The 21,024-nt window shown below is 36.7% G+C and overlaps 1 protein-coding gene across 9 annotated transcripts in view; it reads right to left on the bottom strand.

Moving 5' to 3' along the window:
• ERC2 (ELKS/RAB6-interacting/CAST family member 2) overlaps positions 1-21,024 on the bottom strand; it is an 829,394-nt gene that overhangs the window by 441,492 nt on the left and 366,878 nt on the right. For all 9 annotated transcript variants that reach the window (XM_045024524.1, XM_045024526.1, XM_045024525.1 and 6 more), the window contains 3 exons: positions 20,685-20,825; positions 18,307-18,447; positions 6,929-7,122 (listed from right to left, as the gene is read on the bottom strand). In XM_045024524.1, the coding sequence (XP_044880459.1) occupies positions 6,929-7,122; positions 18,307-18,447; positions 20,685-20,825 (476 nt within the window). The remainder of the gene's footprint in view (positions 1-6,928; positions 7,123-18,306; positions 18,448-20,684; positions 20,826-21,024) is intronic.

Raw genomic sequence — 21,024 nt, 5'->3', positions numbered from 1 at the left:
GTCTGCCTGGTTCAGAACTGTTCCAATTTTCTGGGAACTTTTAAGCCAACCGTTGCTCCCTGGTCTCAGTTCAGGTAATGCTTTTGTTCTGTGCCAATCACTGAAGTTTTGTTGCTGCTTAATTTTAATTTCAGAATCCCATTTTCAAAATTCCTTCAGGTTGGGCTATTTAGATTTAAGCATATTAGTACCATAGCTATAACCATCCTTAGTTGTCTTCGCAGCAAACGTTTTGCTGGGAATAGACCAGACACAAGTGATGTTGACTGCTGGACCATAAATGCTTTATACTGGTCTATTGTTTTTATATAGGTCTTTTTAAAATCTGCACTGCTCTCTCCACCTCACCATTACTCTGGAGGAAATGTGGACTACTAGTAAAATATTAAAAATCAAAGTCCTGTGTGCATGGTAGGCACATTTCAGAGATAAATTGACACGCATTATTTGATATGGAGACTTTAGGAACTCCGTGTTTTTCAAATATTCACTTCAGTCTCTGGCTATCCTGTGCTGAGGAAGTCTAAGTAAGTAAAGCCAAGTCAATATACCTGGAAAAGTAATCAACTACAATAATGTGTGTCTTTCCAGAGAAGCAAATATGTTGCTACCCACTGTCAAGCTCTGTCAGGTAGTTTTGTAGAGACTAATTGCTCTGGAGATTGCCCCCGCCCCTTGTTTCATACCCCACAGCACTCTACTAAAGTCTGAATTTGCCATTGAGACTGGGTCACCGCCCAGTCTGTTGTGTTCATGCTCTGCACTTGTTTATTCCTTGGTCTTCTGTATGGATTTTGGAGAGAATCTCTTTCTGTAGTACTGTAGGGATAAAATTGTTCCATCCTTTCAGAAGCAGGCCATCAGCCCCAACGAGGTCCGTACATTCCTGCCAATACAACAGTAGGTCTGTTGGAAGTTGACTCTGAGCCCACCCTCTTTGGCAGAATTCAGTATATTTCTGGCAAGTCTTATCCTTTAGTTGTTCATCTCTAATTAGCTGAAGTCAGCTGACAAATGCTGGATTTGTTGCCAGAACAAAGTCAATGTAGACTTTGACGTCTTTCTCTAAAGTCTTGTCCTTTTCATTTGGTGGCTGCTTAATTGGGGTTCTAGATAGACTGTCTACTGTTATGAGAGCTTTCCCTAGCACATGATCAATGTTTAAAGAAAATTGCATCAGCTGTAGTTGAAATTTTTGAATCTTAGGTAGAAGATCATCCAGTGGTTTTGAATCCACTAAGGGGTTATGTCCGTTCACAGACCCAAGTGTCTGCTAGAGCTTCCTTTTTCACTTGAGCATACCACTGTTCAGTTTCTGAGAGGCTCCTTGATATAAATGCAACAAGTCTCTGGTCTCCTTCTGGCTGCTTTTGTTTGAGTTCTGCTCCTAAACCATATGACGATGCATCCACTGCTACTGTTGATGGGTAGTTTAGAGTATTGTGCCAAAACAGTACTTTTTATTTATTTTATTAAATGCATTTTGTTATGTGTTCACCCAGATCTGTAAATTGTGACCATTATGGAAATCTCTTAAGAGTTTTGTTACATGAATAAATTTGGTAAGAATTTCCCAAAATGGTTTGTCATGCCCAGAAACCTTTTTACACCAGAAATGTTTTGTGGTTTGGGTAAGGCAATTAATGCTTTCAGTTTGTCTGAATCTGGCTGAATTCCCTGTTTGCTAATTATGTGTCCTATAAATGTAATCTGCTCCTTTCCAGATTCACATTTCTTATTCAGAGTGAATCTAGCTTCTTGAAAGCATCTCAAAACTGTGTGTAGTCACTCATCATGTTCATTTTTATCTCTGCCATATACCAACACCTCATCTGCATGGAAGAGGATGCCAGGAAAACCTGACAATCTGAGAGATTCTCTTTTTGAAATGTGCCAAATGGAAGACGAATGAAACAGTACCTTCCAAACCAGGTGATGAATGTAGTTAATGGTACAGATTTTTTAGCCAGGGGGATCTGCCAGAAGCCTGTCATAGTATCTAACTTTGAGAAGACTTTGGCCTCTGATAACACAGCTAATGCCTTATCAGCTGCAGGAAGTATGTGTCTTTCTCTGTGCACCCTTTTATAAGGTTGTGTAAAGTCCACACAAATGCAGAATTTGCCATTGAGCTTCAGTACTACACCCATTCTCGCACACCAGTCAGTGAGTTCTTCTATCTGGGAAATAACCCCACTCTCTTTAATTCTTCTTTGACTTTTCCTCTAAAAGGTATAAGGATGCAATATGAGGCTGAGAGAGCCAAGGGAGTTGGTGATGGCACTGATTTTATTTTGTACTTTCTTGACAACATTCCTAGCCCTGATAAGATGTGTGGATACATGTCCTGTATAGTTTGCTTTCTGCCATTAATGCATTCCAGTTTCAGTAATAAATGTAGTCCTTGTATGCTGGAAACTCTAGTAGGGGAGTTGTTAGTCCTGGTATGACACATATTGCTTGTTAAACAACTTTCAGTTGTTTCCCAATTTCCCAAGGAACTTCCCACAAACATCCAACTATTGTTACTAGCCCCATGTAGAATCTTATTTGATCTTTGCTGATTTTCATCTGGGATTGATTATAAACTTTTTGGAACTACAGTGACTGCTGCTCCACTAACAATTTTAAATTTAAGTTTTTGATTGCTTAGATTCATGCTTATGTACAAAGATATTGCCTGTTCTAGTGAGGATATAGTCCTTAGAAATATAGGCTCACCGTCATCTGATAACAATCCCTGTTGGATAGTTTCCACTATTATTGATGACCTGCACGCTATTGCCAAATATCCCATTTTGTGGCATCTCTTATATTCTGCCTCTTTAGCTGCACATTGTTGCAAGCTGTAGCTTGGTGTCTTGCCAGATCTTCCACAACTTTTCCAACCATCCTTTCTTTTAAGGTTTAAACAAATGGAAACCAGACATGTGCAGAGAACTCTGTTTACAATTCCCAAATACCAAGTCATCCGTGAGCAGGCACAGCCTCCCTATGCTGCTTTTCACCCACACACACTAGAGCATGAGGACACACACAAAAAGTCATGCTTTAAGGAGCAGTAACTAAAGAACTTCCGGACCAGGAAGTTCCCATGTTTAGTAAGCTCCACGCTGCAACACATCCTGATCTTATTTGGTTACTGTGGAGGGCCAGGAACTCTATAACCACTTCACCCACCCATAATTTAGCCCCTGGTGCACATGTGGGTAACAGGATATCTGCACTTCTCAGGTTCTGGAAGCACAAGATCTCAGTTCTCATTCCTTTAACAAACCACTCAAGATGTGAACTCATAGAAAGTTAAATAACATAAGATTGCTCTGGGAAAAGCATATTACAGGCTATTAAGAGTATACATTGTTATTGTTAGTTATACTGATAGTTGTACAAGATCTTTTACACTTGACTTTATTGAAAATGAGTATTATACCGATACAGCAGAAAAAACATGACCAATGCAATAAGTTACCAAAGAGTGCTAGAAAACTTTTAGGTTTATCAGATTGTAACAATAACCAATTTGAAAAATCAAAGTATTTTATTGTATATAAAGAGTAATTAACATACAGACCAACCTACAGTATACATGATGTACTGTATACAGTATAGGCATTTGTTAGAAGTAAATGATTAAACTGTCAGAAACGCAGTGATATCTGAAGTAGAAACATAAAGTTCAAGCCAAAGAGAATTACCATATGCATAAAAGCTCCTTCAGTTTTGTTAATAATTCCTGCCTGTCTGCTATTCAGCACGTACATTTCTTTGGGACTATCCTAAATCAGATATCTCTTCTTTCAAACATTTGACGTTCTCTAATATACTAGTCAAAAGTGATTTCTCTGTGTTAAGTTTTATTTCAATCTATAAAATACAAACTTATTTCAACATTTTTTTAATTTCAGATAAAAGGATTTAATTATAAACACTCCTCCATAACTCTGAAATGGAGATGTGTTATATTGGTAAAAACACTATAACTAATAATATTATGAAGTATGTGTATTATAATTCGAGCAAACAAAATTAGATACTGGGCAACTTAAAAAGACTACCTTGCAATGCAAGGAAGATGTTAGAATAGGAATACACATGGTGCTCAGCAGATTATGTTCAAAATGAATGCCTGGACAGAGCACTCACTTTCCTAAGAAATCCCGCACAAGCCTCTGTATCTGGAGCATGTGCTGTCACTATCACTGGACAGAAGACAATTTTCCCTTTGGAAGCTGCATAGGAGAGTTGGGAACAAAGTGGAGGAAGCAAGTTTGCAGAGCTGTAACTCATCTTTTTACCCCAACAAGGAATGGGTGGAGAGTAGGTAAAACCTTGGCTCTGCCTTCCCTCAGATAACCAGCCAACAGAGCTGAGCCATCACACGGGGGAAAGTATGCAGCACCTTGTAAAGAACTGCAGTAGTTTACTTCTTGCTGGAATTATAAGGGTCTCAAACTTTGGGTCATATTAAAGGAGGCTCATTTGCTAAAAAAGGCTTAAGCATCAACACTCTGAAAATCAGGCCTCTTCACTGTGTCTCTGTACCTAGAACAGATTACTTTCCCTGGTGTGCTGGCCACCCATTCCCCACCCCTTAATACCCATACATATACAGGAAGGTGAATATACTTATGTCTCCTTATTCTCCCATGCTGCAGTCTAAAACAAAGGATAATTTAGCCCTTACATTCTAAATAGATGAACCAACACAAAATTTCTAAATCAACATTTGTGTTTTATTTTGGAATAGTTAATCTGCTTCTTCATGGAATACTTTCTTATGTACATTGAATCTCTAGGGCTCAATCCTGAGAAGTGCTGAGTATTCTAGCTCGGATGCATGATACATGTGCTTAAGTTTAATCATGTGAGTAGTCTCATTGAAATTAACTGGATTCCACACAGGGGCCAGGGGCCATTCTAGCAAATCTCAATGCAAGTTGGGGGCTAAAATTTATAACATTTTATAGCCACCATCTGGTCATATTCAGCTATTCAAATATACTGTACACGTTTCTCAGAAATAGGTCACCAATTTTGTGACACTCAATATACATGTGATTCATTTCTTTGTGTGAAATTGAAGGAAAACGTAAAATATCCACTACTCATTAGAATCCTGGCCATTTGCTCTATAATCAATTGTCAGTAAATGACTGAAACTGCTTTATGTTCAGACTAAGGTTCACATAAATCAAATAAAAATATCATGCAGGAAATCACATTCATATGCATGAAGAAAACCATACGATCTATTCTTATATTTATGTCTCTGTATTTGATTATATCCTTTGTATTAACTATGCTGGAAGTAAACTATTAAACATATTATTTACAGTGTGGGAATTTAAATCTTTATTTTACCAAATTTCCCAAAACAAGAAAGTTTAAAAGAAAAATCGGGGCCCAATTCTACAAGGTGCTCAGCACCAGTAACTTCTACTAACTTGTGCAGATGTCAGTGCTTCTTAGCACATTAAGGCCCACAGTTACTATAATTCCTGTTCCGGGCAACGAGAATTTTCTATATCTATATAAAAAAATTTCCAGTAACTTGTGGGCATTGTGTACATCAGGTAGATGTATTTATTACGCATTTATCTACAAAATTCATCTATCATCCATCCCACATCTCCTGGGCACATGCACATTACTCATACAATTATAATATTGTAATAATAGTAAATATATTAATTTATGGTAAAATAATATGTTGAACAGAATATCATTTTCGTGATTTTATTCTTAAGCATTTTATTCTACACCATCCACAAGTAATTATTGCTAACCAGATCTTTGACAAGTGCCTGCAAAAAGTAAATAAAGTAAATATTTAGCAACAGTTAAATTGTAAAAAGCTGATAAATAACCACATTAACTTTTGGAAGTTCACCGGAAGTTTCAAACCATGTAAGAAGGATGTTTTACCTCTAATCCACACAAGCCTCCTTCCGTAAAAAACAGATCTTGGCTTTCTCCCTCCAATAACAATTGAAATTACTAGTAGGTCTATTTTGTAGCAGGATCTTTCTTCTGTGGCAGTGCGCCACTTTGTCCAGTAGTAGCTGATAGATGGGCAGGATCTAGCAACAGTTACAGTGGGACCCACTGATCTTGCTTTTGATTTATGTGGCCCCTTGAGACTCTCCTCTCACAACACAACCCCTGAAATACACACTTTTGAAACACCCGAACACACAAGATTGCTTCCTTCCTTCCTTCCCATAAGAATGGCTACGCTGGGATAGGAATGGAGAAATCTCTTACATTCAAGAACTTCACATATATAGTACAACCTGGGGCACAATCTTCAGAAGAAGCTTTACAGTACTTTTCAATTTGAAAGGAACAAGATTAGTGGTTCCAACCCCCTCTCTCTAGGGAAAGGCTGAACAACTTCCCCACATGTAAGAAGAAAGGGGAAGAGCCACCTTCAAAGGATACTTGCCAACAGAAGTGCGAGGTACCCCAGAAAAATACCCAAAGCTAGAGTTAAGGAACAGATTAAGAAGATTTACCGCATCTTTCCAGAATTTCTCAGATGTATACTGTACATGCTGTTCCAGGCAAGGACAAATGTCTGGAATGGTTCTTATTTGGGTTCACTAATACTAATACAGTATCAGTAAAAAAGCATAATTGCTCCCATAATGCAATATCTCACCCAGGTTCTGCAGACAGGGATATTACTATGTAAACTGGGTAGAAGTTTCCCTATATATACTCTTTGATATGTAGAATACCAAGCCTTTTCTAGCCAAAAGGAGGAAATTCCAAATCTGCTTCAAAGCCAGCACATAAACTTGTTTCTTAGGTACAACTCGTGAAGTAATGTGAATTGACTTTTTTGTTATTTTAGGTCCTTCCACAATGGAGATCTCTTAATAAAAAGGCCATTCAATATAAAGCAAATAATACAAAAAAATACCTTTCTAGCTCAGCAATTTTCTTATCTTTGTCATTCTTCTCATTCTCAACTTCCTTGAGGATTTCTAGAAGTCTGTCAACCTCAGCTTGAGCTTTGCCACATTCTTCTCTGTAGTAAGATGCCTCTTTGTCAAGCTGTTTCATTCTGTCTGCAAATTCTGGGTTCAGCCGAGCTTCTTCTTCAGCTTCATGAGCCTTCGGTGTTAAATTAAAAAACAACAACAATCATTTAGATAGTTTGGTGGTGCTATTTCAGCAGCCTCAGAGTTCAAATCTGCATGAAAAAAAGGATTATGGGTATTTTTGTCAGTTGGAAACATATTCCCATAGAGGCACAGAAAAGAAAAATGAAAATCTGTCTGCATTCTACCTATAATCATCAGTGGTTTATATTCCCAAAAGTGCATCATGAAGAAAAAATATTTTCCCCAATTTAGCATTTTTCATACATGAACGTAACCATGAAAATCTTAACTTTTGTTTCACTATAAAAGTTTCTTACTACAGTCAAACAAACAGGCATTTAAAAAAAATGCCACATTCGGTACCCTAGTCCACAGATTAAACCACTAGATATCTATTAAAATCTCATTGGATACTAACAATTTAAAGGAAGGAATCAGAGCTGTTTTTAAAGGTAAAACTAGAAGAATGCTTTCAGCTGACAGTTTTAACCCAAAGCCTTTTTTTCTACTGTTAATACTTAACCTGAAACATCAGAGGAACAAGCCCATTGGTGAACACGGCACAAATAAATATACCTGGCAAACACATGCATGGGTGGGTGGCAATTTCACAGACAAGAAAGAACACAATGAAAACAACAACAACAGGGCGGAGTCCTGTCCTACTCCCACCAAAACTAATGGGAAAGTCCCATTAACTTCAATGGGAGCAGGATTGGGCATAAAGGGCTTTAAACTCTTGGCTGAAATAATCAGAGACAGATGGAAACAACAATGCACTGCAATGCTTAGCCTACCCCTTGTTTCTCATTATTCCTAATTGGCATCTTCAAAGAGCAGGCAGGGAAAAAACAAGTAGTTTAACTGCAGTGCACATTAAACATAAAAAATTCAGAGAACATTTTTTAAAAATGTACAAATATTTTACAAAAATTAATTAGAACAGTAGGTCTTCCTGCTATCTTACTAAACAGAGAAGATGTTGATTTAGTTTTAATTTCAGGGAATAAACAAGGCAAGCAAGCAATGAAACAACTGCTGGTCAAAATGAAACATGCATGTTTTGAAAAAAAAAATCAGTACCACGAACTACTACGGTTAGAAGGTTGACATTCTTTGCAATGATTTAGTAGAAATTTTTCTATATATATATATTTTTTTTAAAGTCTTGTGTTTAAAGGAGGAAAAATAATTACATTACTGAAGAACAAAAATATTTTGTTTCTGCGTGTAACATAATTTAAGCATGAGGATAATAAGGAAAATAATGTTGCTTTCAAATTCTATTTTTCTACTTTGGGATTTCTATTCTCGCAGGAGATCTAATTGTGAAAAGAACATGGAAGTGACATAAGAAGCTCACTATATTTGTTTTTCTTGTTACTCCAATCCTCCCCTCTAGACAATATTACATTCTTAGGCTACAGGCTTCAAGCAGATGCTGGGATCTCCCTACACTGAGCTCATTGCAGGGACTGGTACTTAAGAGTATTTCAACTATATTGTTCTGGTGGCACATTTACTAACAAATTATTTTTTATCTTTTAGAAATCCAAAAAGTTGATAAATATCACATTGGGGGTGGGGGGTGGGGAGGGAATTAGCTATAGTCAATTTTTTTTTTTTGCCAGCATTATATTTTTTAAGTGCAATAACGGCTCAAAATCCAGTTGTGCAAGAGATTGAGGTCCTTCTTTAAGGCGCTAAGCACTCTCAATTCCCACTGACTTCAACAGGAAATGAGAGTGTACAGCACTTTGCACAATTGGGCCATACATGTTCCTCTCCCACTGAAAATAGAGCAGGAGCTGGCAAGTATTCCTATATTTCTGTAGAGACCAAAAATCCACAGGAAAAATCAGGTTCTCTCTTTTAAGATCCCAGGTAATCTATGGGGAGAGCCATCCCTTCACATCACTCCTCAGATTTCCTCACTCCTCACTTAAGTCCTGAAATAGACTCACCCACTCTGTCCCTATTTCTCATTTGCCTCTTATATTCTATCCCATCACCATTAGCACATATCTGACTATCCACATGCCCACTGCAGTGCAGAGACACTCAACGATTCAATGGGAGAGCTGGGAAGAGAACCCAAATTCCCTGAAGCCCAGTCACACACTATATCCACTTGACCACACCACTTTACAGAAATAGTCTTTTTAATCATTATGGATGCTTTAATTAACAGTAGTTTGCATGTTAACTTTACATTAGAATTGTACATGTTTGATGCTCCTTTTTATTATTGTAACCATGAAGAGCGTTACACACATGTACTAGATATTGAAGACAAAACAGTAATGTTTTCAAATTTTTAGTGTTAAAATTAGTTGTGTAAAATGAAATCATTTGGAGGTCTTTTCATGTTAACAATAATAATTCCTGGCAGCTCCAGGAAGCACAAGGGAAGTAAATGGCACCAGGAGACTCCCTAGTTCCCTTTGCACTCTTGTTCCGTAGCCAGGCACAACAGAAGCCCTATTACTCCAAAGCCCTATTCCTAACATGCCCGGTACTCAAGACACTTCGAAAGGGAAAGGGTGAAAGCAGAGCCAGGGTTCCACACAGCAGAGGCACCAGAGCTAGCTGGGTATGCATGCAGGAATATGCTGCACTCACAAAACGGTGTAGTTGAAGGGTATATTCCGCTACATACCAGCAAATTCCATGAGGAATTCCGCCTTCCAGAGGCACAATTCCTCCTGGATAGGTTCCCCTTGGAGCAATGCATTTCAACACCTCTCCAAGCATAAGACAGTGCCTATAAAACTCGAGTATGCCCAGAACTGATAAATTACCTACCCCACCCTACCAAGGCTCTAGAGATGCTTCACAGAGATGCATAATGTAAAATAATGTAAAAGCATATTGCAAATACCAGGATAAAAACATTCTAATCTAAAAATATTAGGAAATTAAATATGGAGTCCAGTATTTGAAACAATTATTAGGTTGTCCCTACTTGCATGGGATTACCCATTCAGTAGATTGGGACTAATTGGGAGAATAAGGATTGTTTTGCAGAAGGGATGCAGGATCAAACCCATGCACATTACTAAATGGAAGGAAAAAAGGAAAGGTTCCACATATATGGAGGGCTGATGGAACAATATCATAAAACATCTTTGAAACAGAAAAGTTTTCTGGTGTTATTCAAAATTTGCCAAGGACAGACTAATTGGCTGTAAATATAGAGTGAGGCTATGTCTACACTACAGCCTATGTCAGCAAAATTTATGTCACTCAGGAGTGTGAATATTCCACCCCCGCGAGCGACTAAATTACACCGACATAAGCACTCATGTGCACAGTGCTATGTCGATGGAAGACCTTCTCCCACCAACATAGCTTAATGCACTTGCGGAGGTGAGGGTTTTTTTATTCCAACGGGAGAACTCTCTCCTGTCGGCATAGAGCATCTTCACCGGATGTGCTTCAACGGCACAGCTGTACCAGTACAGCTGCACTGCTGCAGTGTAGTACGTATAGACATGGATTAAGTTCACAACTAAGTTATTCAATTCTCTCACATTAGGGGCAAATAGAGAGAGAAAGTGGGTGAGGTAATATCTTCTATTGGACCAACTTCTGTTGGTGAGAGAGACAAGCTTTCAAGCCATGCAGAGCTCTTCTTCAGGTCTGAGAAAGACACTCTCAATTTCACAGTTAAATGTGCTAACTCAGGGGTGGCCAAACTGTGGCTCGTGAGCCACATGTGGCTCTTTTACCATTAAAGTGCGGCTCAGGGAGCCCCCCCCCACACCCATTCTTCACCTACCAGACTGGGTGGGGGGATGCTCAGGACCTTTGCCTTGCATCAGGGTGGTGTGGAAGGGGCTTCTGCCCAGCAGGAAGGGAGTTTTGGGGTTTCAGCCCTGCAGGGCGCAACTGCCAGGGCTCAGGGCTTCAGCAGGAGCAGCCCTGAAGCCCCAACCTCTGGCTCTTGAACTTCTGAAGATTGCCGTATGTGGCTCGGAGGGCCAGAAAGTTTGGCCACCCTTGTGCTAACTACTTATGCTAATAAATCTGTTCCATCTGAACAGTTCTTTACAAGACAAAATTTTCTTATTAATATACACCACTTACATATTCAATATAAATGCCAATAGCGTGTTTGTAAATTCTTTTAGGGGCTTGATACTATTTTTAATTTGCATAGTACTGTAACCATCTAACAACAGTTTCTCAGTAATAAAAGTTAAATATAAATACACACTTTTTTTCCAATTATTAATTGGGATGTTGCCTTTTAAAGAAAATATACTACTTGCATACAATTACTGAATTGATACTATGCTGTATTTCAGTATTGGAAAAGACATTATTATTTTTTGCAATCCCCAAAAATCCAAATATTTGAACTTCTCTGATTCTAAAAAGCATTTCATATTATCAACCCTGTTTTTTATTTTGCATGCCACAAGTAGAGGCAAAATAATTTTTTCTATATAAATACCAAATTGTCTACAGAAATATTAAGTCTGATAAAGACATATAAAATTAATGAATATATTATAAATTATGCCCACAATCCTGCATTAATTTTTCTGTATCAGATGCATGCATTGGAATAGTATACCTTAATTTAAATTAGCCAAAAGATCAAATTAGTGCTTGACCAAAAATAATAATTAAATGAAATAGCAGAAATGTACATGCAAGAAAATACTTTCTAAGATCCTTCACATTTTTTCTGGTTCAATAATAAATTAAATAATCTGTTCTCCTCTTAAACTTTAAAATCTCTTTAAATTTAAGTTATTTTTAAACTAATTCCTGGGACTGAGCTAAGCAAGTTAGAGCTGATCTTTGCTTTGGTTTTTGATCTTCCATTGCTTCTGCTCAGTATTTGCAGAATCAGGTCCTCAATATTCAGAAGCAGCTTGAAGGACTAGAAACAATCAAATAAATTGTAATGCCTTATTACAGAAAAATAACAATAATGTAACTTGTTTCTAACCATTATTTATTAGCACAGGGCATGACTGCATAATTTAAATGGTGTTCACATCTACACACAAAAGAAAACAAGGTCCAAATTCTGTTAATATTATTCAGACAAGTAGTCCCTCTAAATTCATTTTGAATATTCTCATGAACAAGGTGAGCGGGGTTTGGGTCCCTATTATATTTTTCCACTTTGCTACCAAAAAGCCTACAAGTGTAAAACAGATTCATCTGTTTGTTCTGTGCATTTTTAGGAATGGATAGGAGTGAGTGCCCCAGAGTTGATAGTACTCTATGGACTAACAAAGATTTATCATTCTACTGAAAAAAGAACAGGCAGTATGAGGGAACAAAGGCTTAAAAATTGTTTTGTTTTACTTAAAAATTGATTGTTAAATGCCAGAAAGGTTTAAAATGAAGATTGGAGTTCAACAGGACTGAATTTTGCCATCCACCTTATATTTATTGCATATTTGGAAACACAAATTTGGCTCAATTTCTGTTAATGGGAATCATGTGGTCTAAAGAACAAGTCGTTAGATCAGTCTGAAAAAAATATTATTCTCACATTGTCAAAAATAAACACAGAGGGAAAAATAACTAAAGAAAATATGCACTGAGGATAAGATGTAACTATCTGCTACATGAATTTAATATAAAAGATTTTCCATTCAGTGGTTTTGAACCACTGAGAGATAGTACTTGTAAAAAAGAAGTATGCAAAAAGTAAAAATTGATAAGATTTGGGATACTATATGCAAAAAGGTTAATGGTCAACAAATAGCAATCACTGTAGCAGTGTGATTAAAACTGAAATAATAAAGGGCGTGATCTACATAGAGCAAGAGAAAAGGTAACCAAGGAGTCAGAAATAAACAAAAGGTGTGCACTATAAGAGTGCAGATGATATGCATGAAAGTATGTCGTCTACCTATGAAACCATCATGTCGATGACCCAAACTAATATAAGGAGTGCAAAGTGCACAAGAATGCAAACTATCTGATCACCACAGTATGTTGGATGAGAAAGTGGGTATATAATTAGGTTTTATGTTCTCTATGAACAAATCATGACTGAGTTCCAAATGTAATTACGTGATTTTCAAGAAGTAAATATGGTAGATTCTATGGGATCTATTCTCCCATTAATACACATGAAATTTCCACTACATCAGAGGAAATATTCAGCATCAACAACCGACCCTACGAATGAAATCCTGGCCCACTGAAGTTAATGATAAAACTCCCATTGACTTCAGTGGGACCAGTGTCATCCCAAGTGAATAATACCATATTTTTAGAACCCTATAAAATCAAGTTCTCTCACACCTTCTGATTGGAATTACACGGTAATTATATTTAGAATTACTATGTAATCTGTAGGTCATAAATTGCTATGTTATCACAATCCAGTTACATCATTATTTCTGCCCTGTGATGCTCACAGCATATTTTTAGTGTTAGTTTGTACCAGCCAGAAAATCTTCTACGCATAAGAATGTGTTTTTGTTCTTCCTCAAATTTAAAAATGCATACAATAGAAACAAAAGGAAATTGCTTAAGAAACTATATTAAAGAAGGCATCAAAGAATAATCCCAAATGAACAAAAGTATTATTACATTTTCTTGTTTAAACTATAGGACAACATTGCCATTTGTTTTCATCATTCTATATTTTCAGCCTTTTCTTGGTCAAAATATGTTTTTTAAATGTGTAAATACTGAACATGCACATTCGTTTACTGAAAAACTGATCTTTTGCCTTCTGAACTAATGTGATCATACTGCAACTTTAAAAAATATGCTGAACAAACATTTACTAGGTATTATTACTGATATTATCAGGTGAGATACATCACCATATATTCTTTTGAATTTGAAGGATCCAGTAAAGTATTCCATGAGCATAGCATTAAAATAAAATAAAACAAAACAAAAAACTATCTTTTGCATGCTTTTAAAAAAATATAATAGAGAAGTTGAGGACCTGAAGGCAATGACCTTTGAACTTCAGAGGATGTTATATTAATCCAATTCCCAGTTAATACATAGCATATTTTTAAAAAATGGCCTTGAAGTCCACAAAGCTCATTTATTTTGACACAACTAAAACAGGTGATCATCAAAAAATTTTTTTGCAAAGCTCTATAGAGGAAGAACACAACACAGTGTCAGGTCAATGGATCCTCATGCTTTCATATGTTACAGCGGGCACTTTCAGAAAGGACTTACTGGATTGTACATCTGATTGAACAACTGTTCAGCTTGCTACATTGCAAAGTTGGGAAGGAGTGAAGCATAGACAGGAAAAGAAGGAAAGATCCAGGAAAACAGCATTAGCTCAACAAATCCAGTGCATTTGCACAGAAGAACTTGTCATAAAAAAGTAGAAATTTAAGTTTCTAAACATTCCTCGGTGAAAGCGAGAGGCACTGGGGAAACATAAATGTTGACTTTGGCTTCTAAAAAAGAATAGCTGGAGTAAAAAATTTAAGGTTTGTGTTACTTTCCCTCTCTCAAGTTAAATAACCCATGAAATAAAGAAAGGTGTCCACTTTTGATGATACATTAAGTGCTAGTCTCAAGCAATGAATCACTAGAAGCGCTTTTAGCCAAGGCTGCAATTTATCACAAAAGTTTCAAAGACAGTAATAATAAAAGATTAATTAAACTTTATCATTAAATGTATGGTTTTTCTTTTGTATTAACACAAGCCTGAATTTTTGATTCAATACGACTTTTGAACAGTACAGCTTGGCAAACAGTAGTTTAGCAACAGCAAGTATGTCAGTAAGCATGGAAATATAAAATCCATGATAAACAACAAAAGGAGGAAATTCTAAAGTGGATAATAAGATTCAGGAAAGCAACATAAAAAATAATTCACTACCTATGAGGTAATTCCTGCTGTTCCATCATAATTAGCAAAGGAAAATAAGTAAAAAAAAATGCCTGTAGAGTTTTGGCACAGAAGTGTTGGGAGCTCTCCACTAATTTTGTTCCCATCAATTCCAAATCATAATCCTTGTAACAAAAGGCTTAACAAGCATGCTCATGGTTTTAAACAATTTTGGTGTACAGTAAAATACAGTATGAACACAGGAGCAATTATTCTTTTTGAATGCTCTCCTATCTATTGGTTTTTAAACCCATATGCTATTTCAATTAATAATGGGGCTGCTGTTCACTTTGTTGTAATCAAATAATTCAGGAGTCTGCCTATGGATTTTTGTTTTACTTTTGAATATATTCTTTCCGAGTCTGCATATTTTCTCCCCCAGAAATGCAGGTATTGCACAGTGTCAAGTATATAATACTGAGAAATAGTTATAGTCAACCCTGGGAAAAATGTCTTGGAGAAACAAACATATATATATGTGTGTATATATATCAAAAAAGGAGGAATTTAAAAAATAATTGAAAAAGGAGAGGAACAAAATTCCAAGGCAAAACTGTTCTTCATCACAAGTTTGGTTAGGCCTTGTATCCCATAAACACTTCTTCTGGGCATAGTGCTTAGGACTATGACTTCTCAGAACTATTCACTGTTGCAAATATGTGCTGGATTAAATCGATATTTAGGAATAAAAATGGATACAACTAAAGAATCATAGTTAATGCTGAGCAAGTTAACTAACAGTATCAACACTCTGATTTATTTATTTTTTAAGAATGATAAATAATATGCAAGTTGTTCATATTTTTTAAAAAGAATGGATACATATTTAGAATTACTTTTCAAATTATGTCCAATGAAGTGCCACATCTCTCACCTCTGCAGTGTTGAGTGTTCATTGATACAATGAGCATCCATATGGGACATGCAGATTTGTATATTGTGTATAAGAATGAAGAAATGTATATGCTCCTTCCTATCTCCATTCAACAAAATTCTAAAATCCTCCCAAAACTGATTTCTGTTTCAGTTAGTTTGTTAAGGGATAAAACCAGTGACTGAGGTAGATTTCAATTTCTGGAGAGCAAGTTACTTTTATCACAGGATATTTTTAGGTTTAGCTGAAATTAAAGCTTTTACTAAAGTAAATGCAAATTAAAAATTACTGTTTGCAGTCCATTGTCATTAACAGCCAGTGTTTCTATTCTCCTAAACACATCCAACAATGATGATCTGCATGTTATTGTGGAAATACCAAGCCTCCTACAAATCTTGGGCCACTTCCCATTGGGAATTCATGTTGTATTTATGGTATAATCAAACTATTATGTTTTCAACTTTCATTTGGTAACCATTTGTATTTTATTCATAAGGAATATACTTCCTTTTTATTTACAGACTTTTATAACTGCTTATTTTTCCATTACTAAATGATATGTTGATATATACATTCATAGATGTTCACTTAGAATTTCAAGCAGATTTCCATTTTTTTAAGATGGCAGGTGCTTTAGCATTCTAAAGAACTATTTATTACAAAAAATCTCCCAAAAATAAGGCCACTGGGGAAAATATTTTGAACATGTGAATTCATTTGAACGAATACCATTAAAAGCAACAAAATTAAATGTAAAAGTTAACCATAGAGGTAATAATATTTAAATTATAATTATCTTACCGTGCTCATCACCTTATCTGAACTATAATGCAAATAAAGATTCTTCACACCTTCAGTAAATAATATTTATATTTCTTTTAATAAAATAAAAGTCCCCTATGCCTACAGGCTTTATTTAGGTATTTTAAGTCTGGTGCAAATTGCATTGATAATTTCTTGTAAATATTTGATAGGTTAAGATTTTGTTAAAAGCTCTTTGTATGCAAGTTTATTTGAAACAATGCCCTCCTCTCATCCAAATAAGAAAGGCCATAATGGGTTAGACCAAATGTCCATCTAGCTCAGTATCCTGTCCTCCAACAGTGGCCAATCCCAGGTGTTTCAGAGGAATGAACAGAACAGGTAATCATCAAATTATCCATCCCATTACCCATTCCCAGCTTCCGGCAGACATAGAGTAGGGACACCATCCCTGCCCATTCTAGCTAATAGCCATTGATGGACCTATCCTCCAGAAATTTATCTAGTTCTTTTTTGAACCCTGTTATAGTCTTGGCCTTAACAACATCCTTTGGCAAAGAATTCCACAGGCAGACTGTGCATTGTGTGAAGAAATACTTCATTTTGTTTGTTTTAAACTTCCTTTCAATTAATTTCATTTGGTGACCGCTATACGTTCACCCCAACAATTGTATACATAGTGTGTTTTATACATGTAAAATGTATATTAGATCATAATATTTTGAGTGTGCTCTTCTAAAGTATACATTACAGCACATATACCTACCCTAGAAGTACGTAATAAAATCAAAATGATAGGTAAAAATATACCGGTAATTCAAACTCTGAAACCCTTGCTCACCCTTATTCCACAGGGAGTCCAACTGAAATCAATGAGGCTAACTATTCAACATAATCTGGACCTAAAAATGTCAATATTCAAGCTAAATTAATTAACCTCTTCTAGAGCACATAAGCATATAAATCCATGTCCAAAGTATTTTGGGGGTTTAAAGTTTTATCTACACTTCTGACTGGCTTATTTAACACTTGCAGAAGGAAAATATGATGCTTAAATCCACTGAGTATATCATGACTTTGGTGTTTAAACAATGAGTGCAGACACTACCAAATGACAAAGCAAAAAGTCAAAGAAACACATGAAAAAAAAATGTGTCAACAAAATTTGGAGATCAATTAGTATTGTAATGATGTAATCTACTTAAAATTATTGGGTAAGTATTATACTTCTAACACATTTTTCTTTAAATGTTTGCTTCTGCTTCTTGGTGGATATAAATAAATGCCAACTGTGATATATTCAATACTATTTTCTTTAACTACCTCAAATATTAAATAAATAATAAATAAATAAATAAAATTAAGGAGAATTTCAGTATAAAACCTAGACATTTTTCACTAGAAAGAGTAATTTAGATTTGTACATATAGAAACGGCTGATTTCTATAACTCCTCCCCCCCCCCCAGTATTTTCACCAGTTTTTCCAAATACCCCTTAGACAGGAAACTTAAGACAATTTTTCAGGCTCACAGACAGCTTTTATACATGCTTCTAAAGAAAAAGTCAACATTGTTTGATGCTAGGATCAGCAGACAGCAGAAGAGTGCCAGATTTTAAAATGGACCTCTTGCTTCATTGCCAGTTATATACTAGAGAAGTGAAGCGTTTAGTCCATTTCACAATAAGAATTTTCTTAGAAGGCACTTACCTTTTTCAGCTGTGCTTCCAACTTACTACATTCTTCTTTCTTTTGTTCTATGGCTATTTCTAAAGACTTTAATTTGGAGTCTCTTTTCAGCCCTGTTGATGCCAATGATGATGCATGTTCTTTGAGGTCAATTAAATTAGACTGAAAAATTATCCAAAAAAAGAAGAAAGAGATGGTGTTAGCAATTGCATTGATCCTAGCCGCTAAGATTGTAAATTATCGTATCAGCTATATTTTCAGTCAAAAACTTTGTTTACATAGGACATGTGTGCAGACATGGGGATGGGTATTTACAGCATAATAAAATATTATTAGGTAATTTTTAGAAGGTTAACAAAAAGTTGAATATCTATGAAAAGATTATGTGTTCCTGAATATACCATTTTCCCTCTGGAAAGATAGAGGGTAATTTCCTTGGGGAAATGGATGATTCATCTGTATTTTAAATGAAATCCTTGAGAATTAGAAAATAGTCGATTCTATATTTTACACTGATCAGTGTTCTCCTTTATATTTAGTTTACTATCAGATTTTACTTTTGCCAGTTACCCTATGACAGAAGGGTGGAGGTAGCTGCACACATCAGTATTCTACATATTCATCTGTACTTAAAATACTATTATCAACTTCTATTGTTAATTTTGTCTATTTTACTTATAATAGCCTATAGAAGATTTAAAATAAATTAGAATCATAGAGGTTAAGCCCCAGAAGGGACCACTGGATCATCTATTTGGTCCTCCTATATATCACAGGCAACTAACACCTGTCCAGCACCCACACAGTAAACTCAAACACTGAAATTAGACTAGTATTACACAGGGCCGCCCAGAGGATTCAGGGGGCCTGGGGCAAAGCGGGGGAGCTGCGGCGCTTGTACTCACCCAGTGGCGGTCCGGGTCTTCGGCGGCAGGGGTCCTTTCAGTCGCTCCGCGTCTTCAGCAGCACTGAAGGGCCCCCTCCCGCTGCCGAAATGCCAGTCGAAGACCCGGACCACGGCCGGGCCAGGGCTCGCGGGGCCCCGGCGGGGCCCAGGTTAAATTGCTCCACTTGACCCCCCCTCCCCCGGGCGGCCCTGGTATTACAGCTTTCAGGAGACTGGCACAGAATCAGAGGGACTGTAATTCACCAAGATCTGAGACCCCCGCCCTCCCCTAATAGCAGGGAATTGATTAAGTAAGATAAATACAGATCATCCTGCAAGTGAGCCACAACCCATGGAATTCTCACCATCATTTCTTTTAGCCCCTGCAAAAATGGCAGCAGGCTTTTATTAAAAATATCCTCCTCATCATCATGCTGGTGATAGATTAAAAAAAACAACACCACCAAAGACAGACTTGATGAATAGAGAAAATATTTTCCATTAATTCATCACAACTTTAATTACTTATAAATTCTCACCCAATATCTTTACTTTAAAGGGTACTCAGACCCTACAGTAGAAGTATGCAAGAGAAGAAAAAACAAGAAGAAGTATCTTGCAGCATAGGATTTAATCTTATCACATAGTTCATAAGTATCTAATGAAGTGAGCACAGAGCAGTGGTATGCAATGGCACAACAAAACTTTAGTAAAGAATCAACCAGACCAGGGAGTCACCAAGTAAAACCCCTTATCAATAATCAGTCTGATTGAATCAAATACTTGTGGATCTTACTCTCAGAAGGGCTTGCTCCTGCTAAGCCCATTAGTTCAAATAAAAACTGAAAATAAGACCAGCAATGGAATACTAAAGCCTTGTCAGACATATGGAAAGGAAAGGAAAGGAATATACACAAAGAAGAAATAAAGGAAAGAAATATTTTATGGAAAGTAATCAAGACTTTGAGAGTGAGGAATGCTCAAAAATATACTGCTTTAGGAGTTAGTTTCTATAAATAGTTGAAAACCAATAGCTTAAACCAGGTTTCTCAAACTTCATTGCCGCGTGACCCTCATCTGACAACAAAAATTACTACACAACCCCAGGAAGGGGGACCGAAGCCTGAGCCCCGCTGCCTCAGGCGGGTGGGCCAAAGCCAAAGCCCCACTGTCCTGGAGCAGGCCCAAAACTGAAGCTTGAGGGCTTCAGCCCTGGGTGGGACGGCTGTCACCTGAGCCCCACCACCCAGGCCTGAAGCCCTTGAGCTTCAGCTTCAGCTCTGAGCAGTGGGACTCTGACTTTGGCTTCAGCCCCAGGCCCCAGCAAGTCTAACACCAGCCCTGGCGACCCCATTAAAACAGGGTCATGACCCACTTTGGGGTCCCGACCCACAGTTTGAGAACTGCTGGCTTAAGCAACTGGACAGTGTCTCTAATTAACTTGTTTATATCAGTGAAACTTGTTAGGAAGATCAGAACAATAAAGATTTTTAATTTTACTGCAAAGGCTGACCTCCTTCTCTGTTAGTTCAGCTTGTAAAGCATTAACTTTCTCCTTCAAGTCTTTGTTTTCCTTTTTAAAGGATTCTATTTCTTCCAGTCTTTCTCGGTCATCCCGTTCCCTCTGCTCCTTCAAGCGCTCTATTATTCTCTCCTAACAATAAGAAAGAGTAATAAAAATGTAAAGCTTGGTACAGCAATTCAGAAAAAAAAAGCCCTCTGTGAAAAAAAAGTTGCACTGTGAAAATTGATCTTTGGAAGCACATATATCACCTTAATTTTCGAGATAAGGGAAATAAGAGGACACTCCATCCACACTTACTGAAGACAATAGAAATACTTCCACTGGCTTC

Source organism: Mauremys mutica, chromosome 7 (assembly GCF_020497125.1).
Source record: "Mauremys mutica isolate MM-2020 ecotype Southern chromosome 7, ASM2049712v1, whole genome shotgun sequence".
Lineage (NCBI taxonomy): Eukaryota > Metazoa > Chordata > Testudines > Geoemydidae > Mauremys > Mauremys mutica.
Note: the sequence above shows the minus strand (reverse complement) of the source record. Positions and strands in the feature narration are given on the sequence as shown.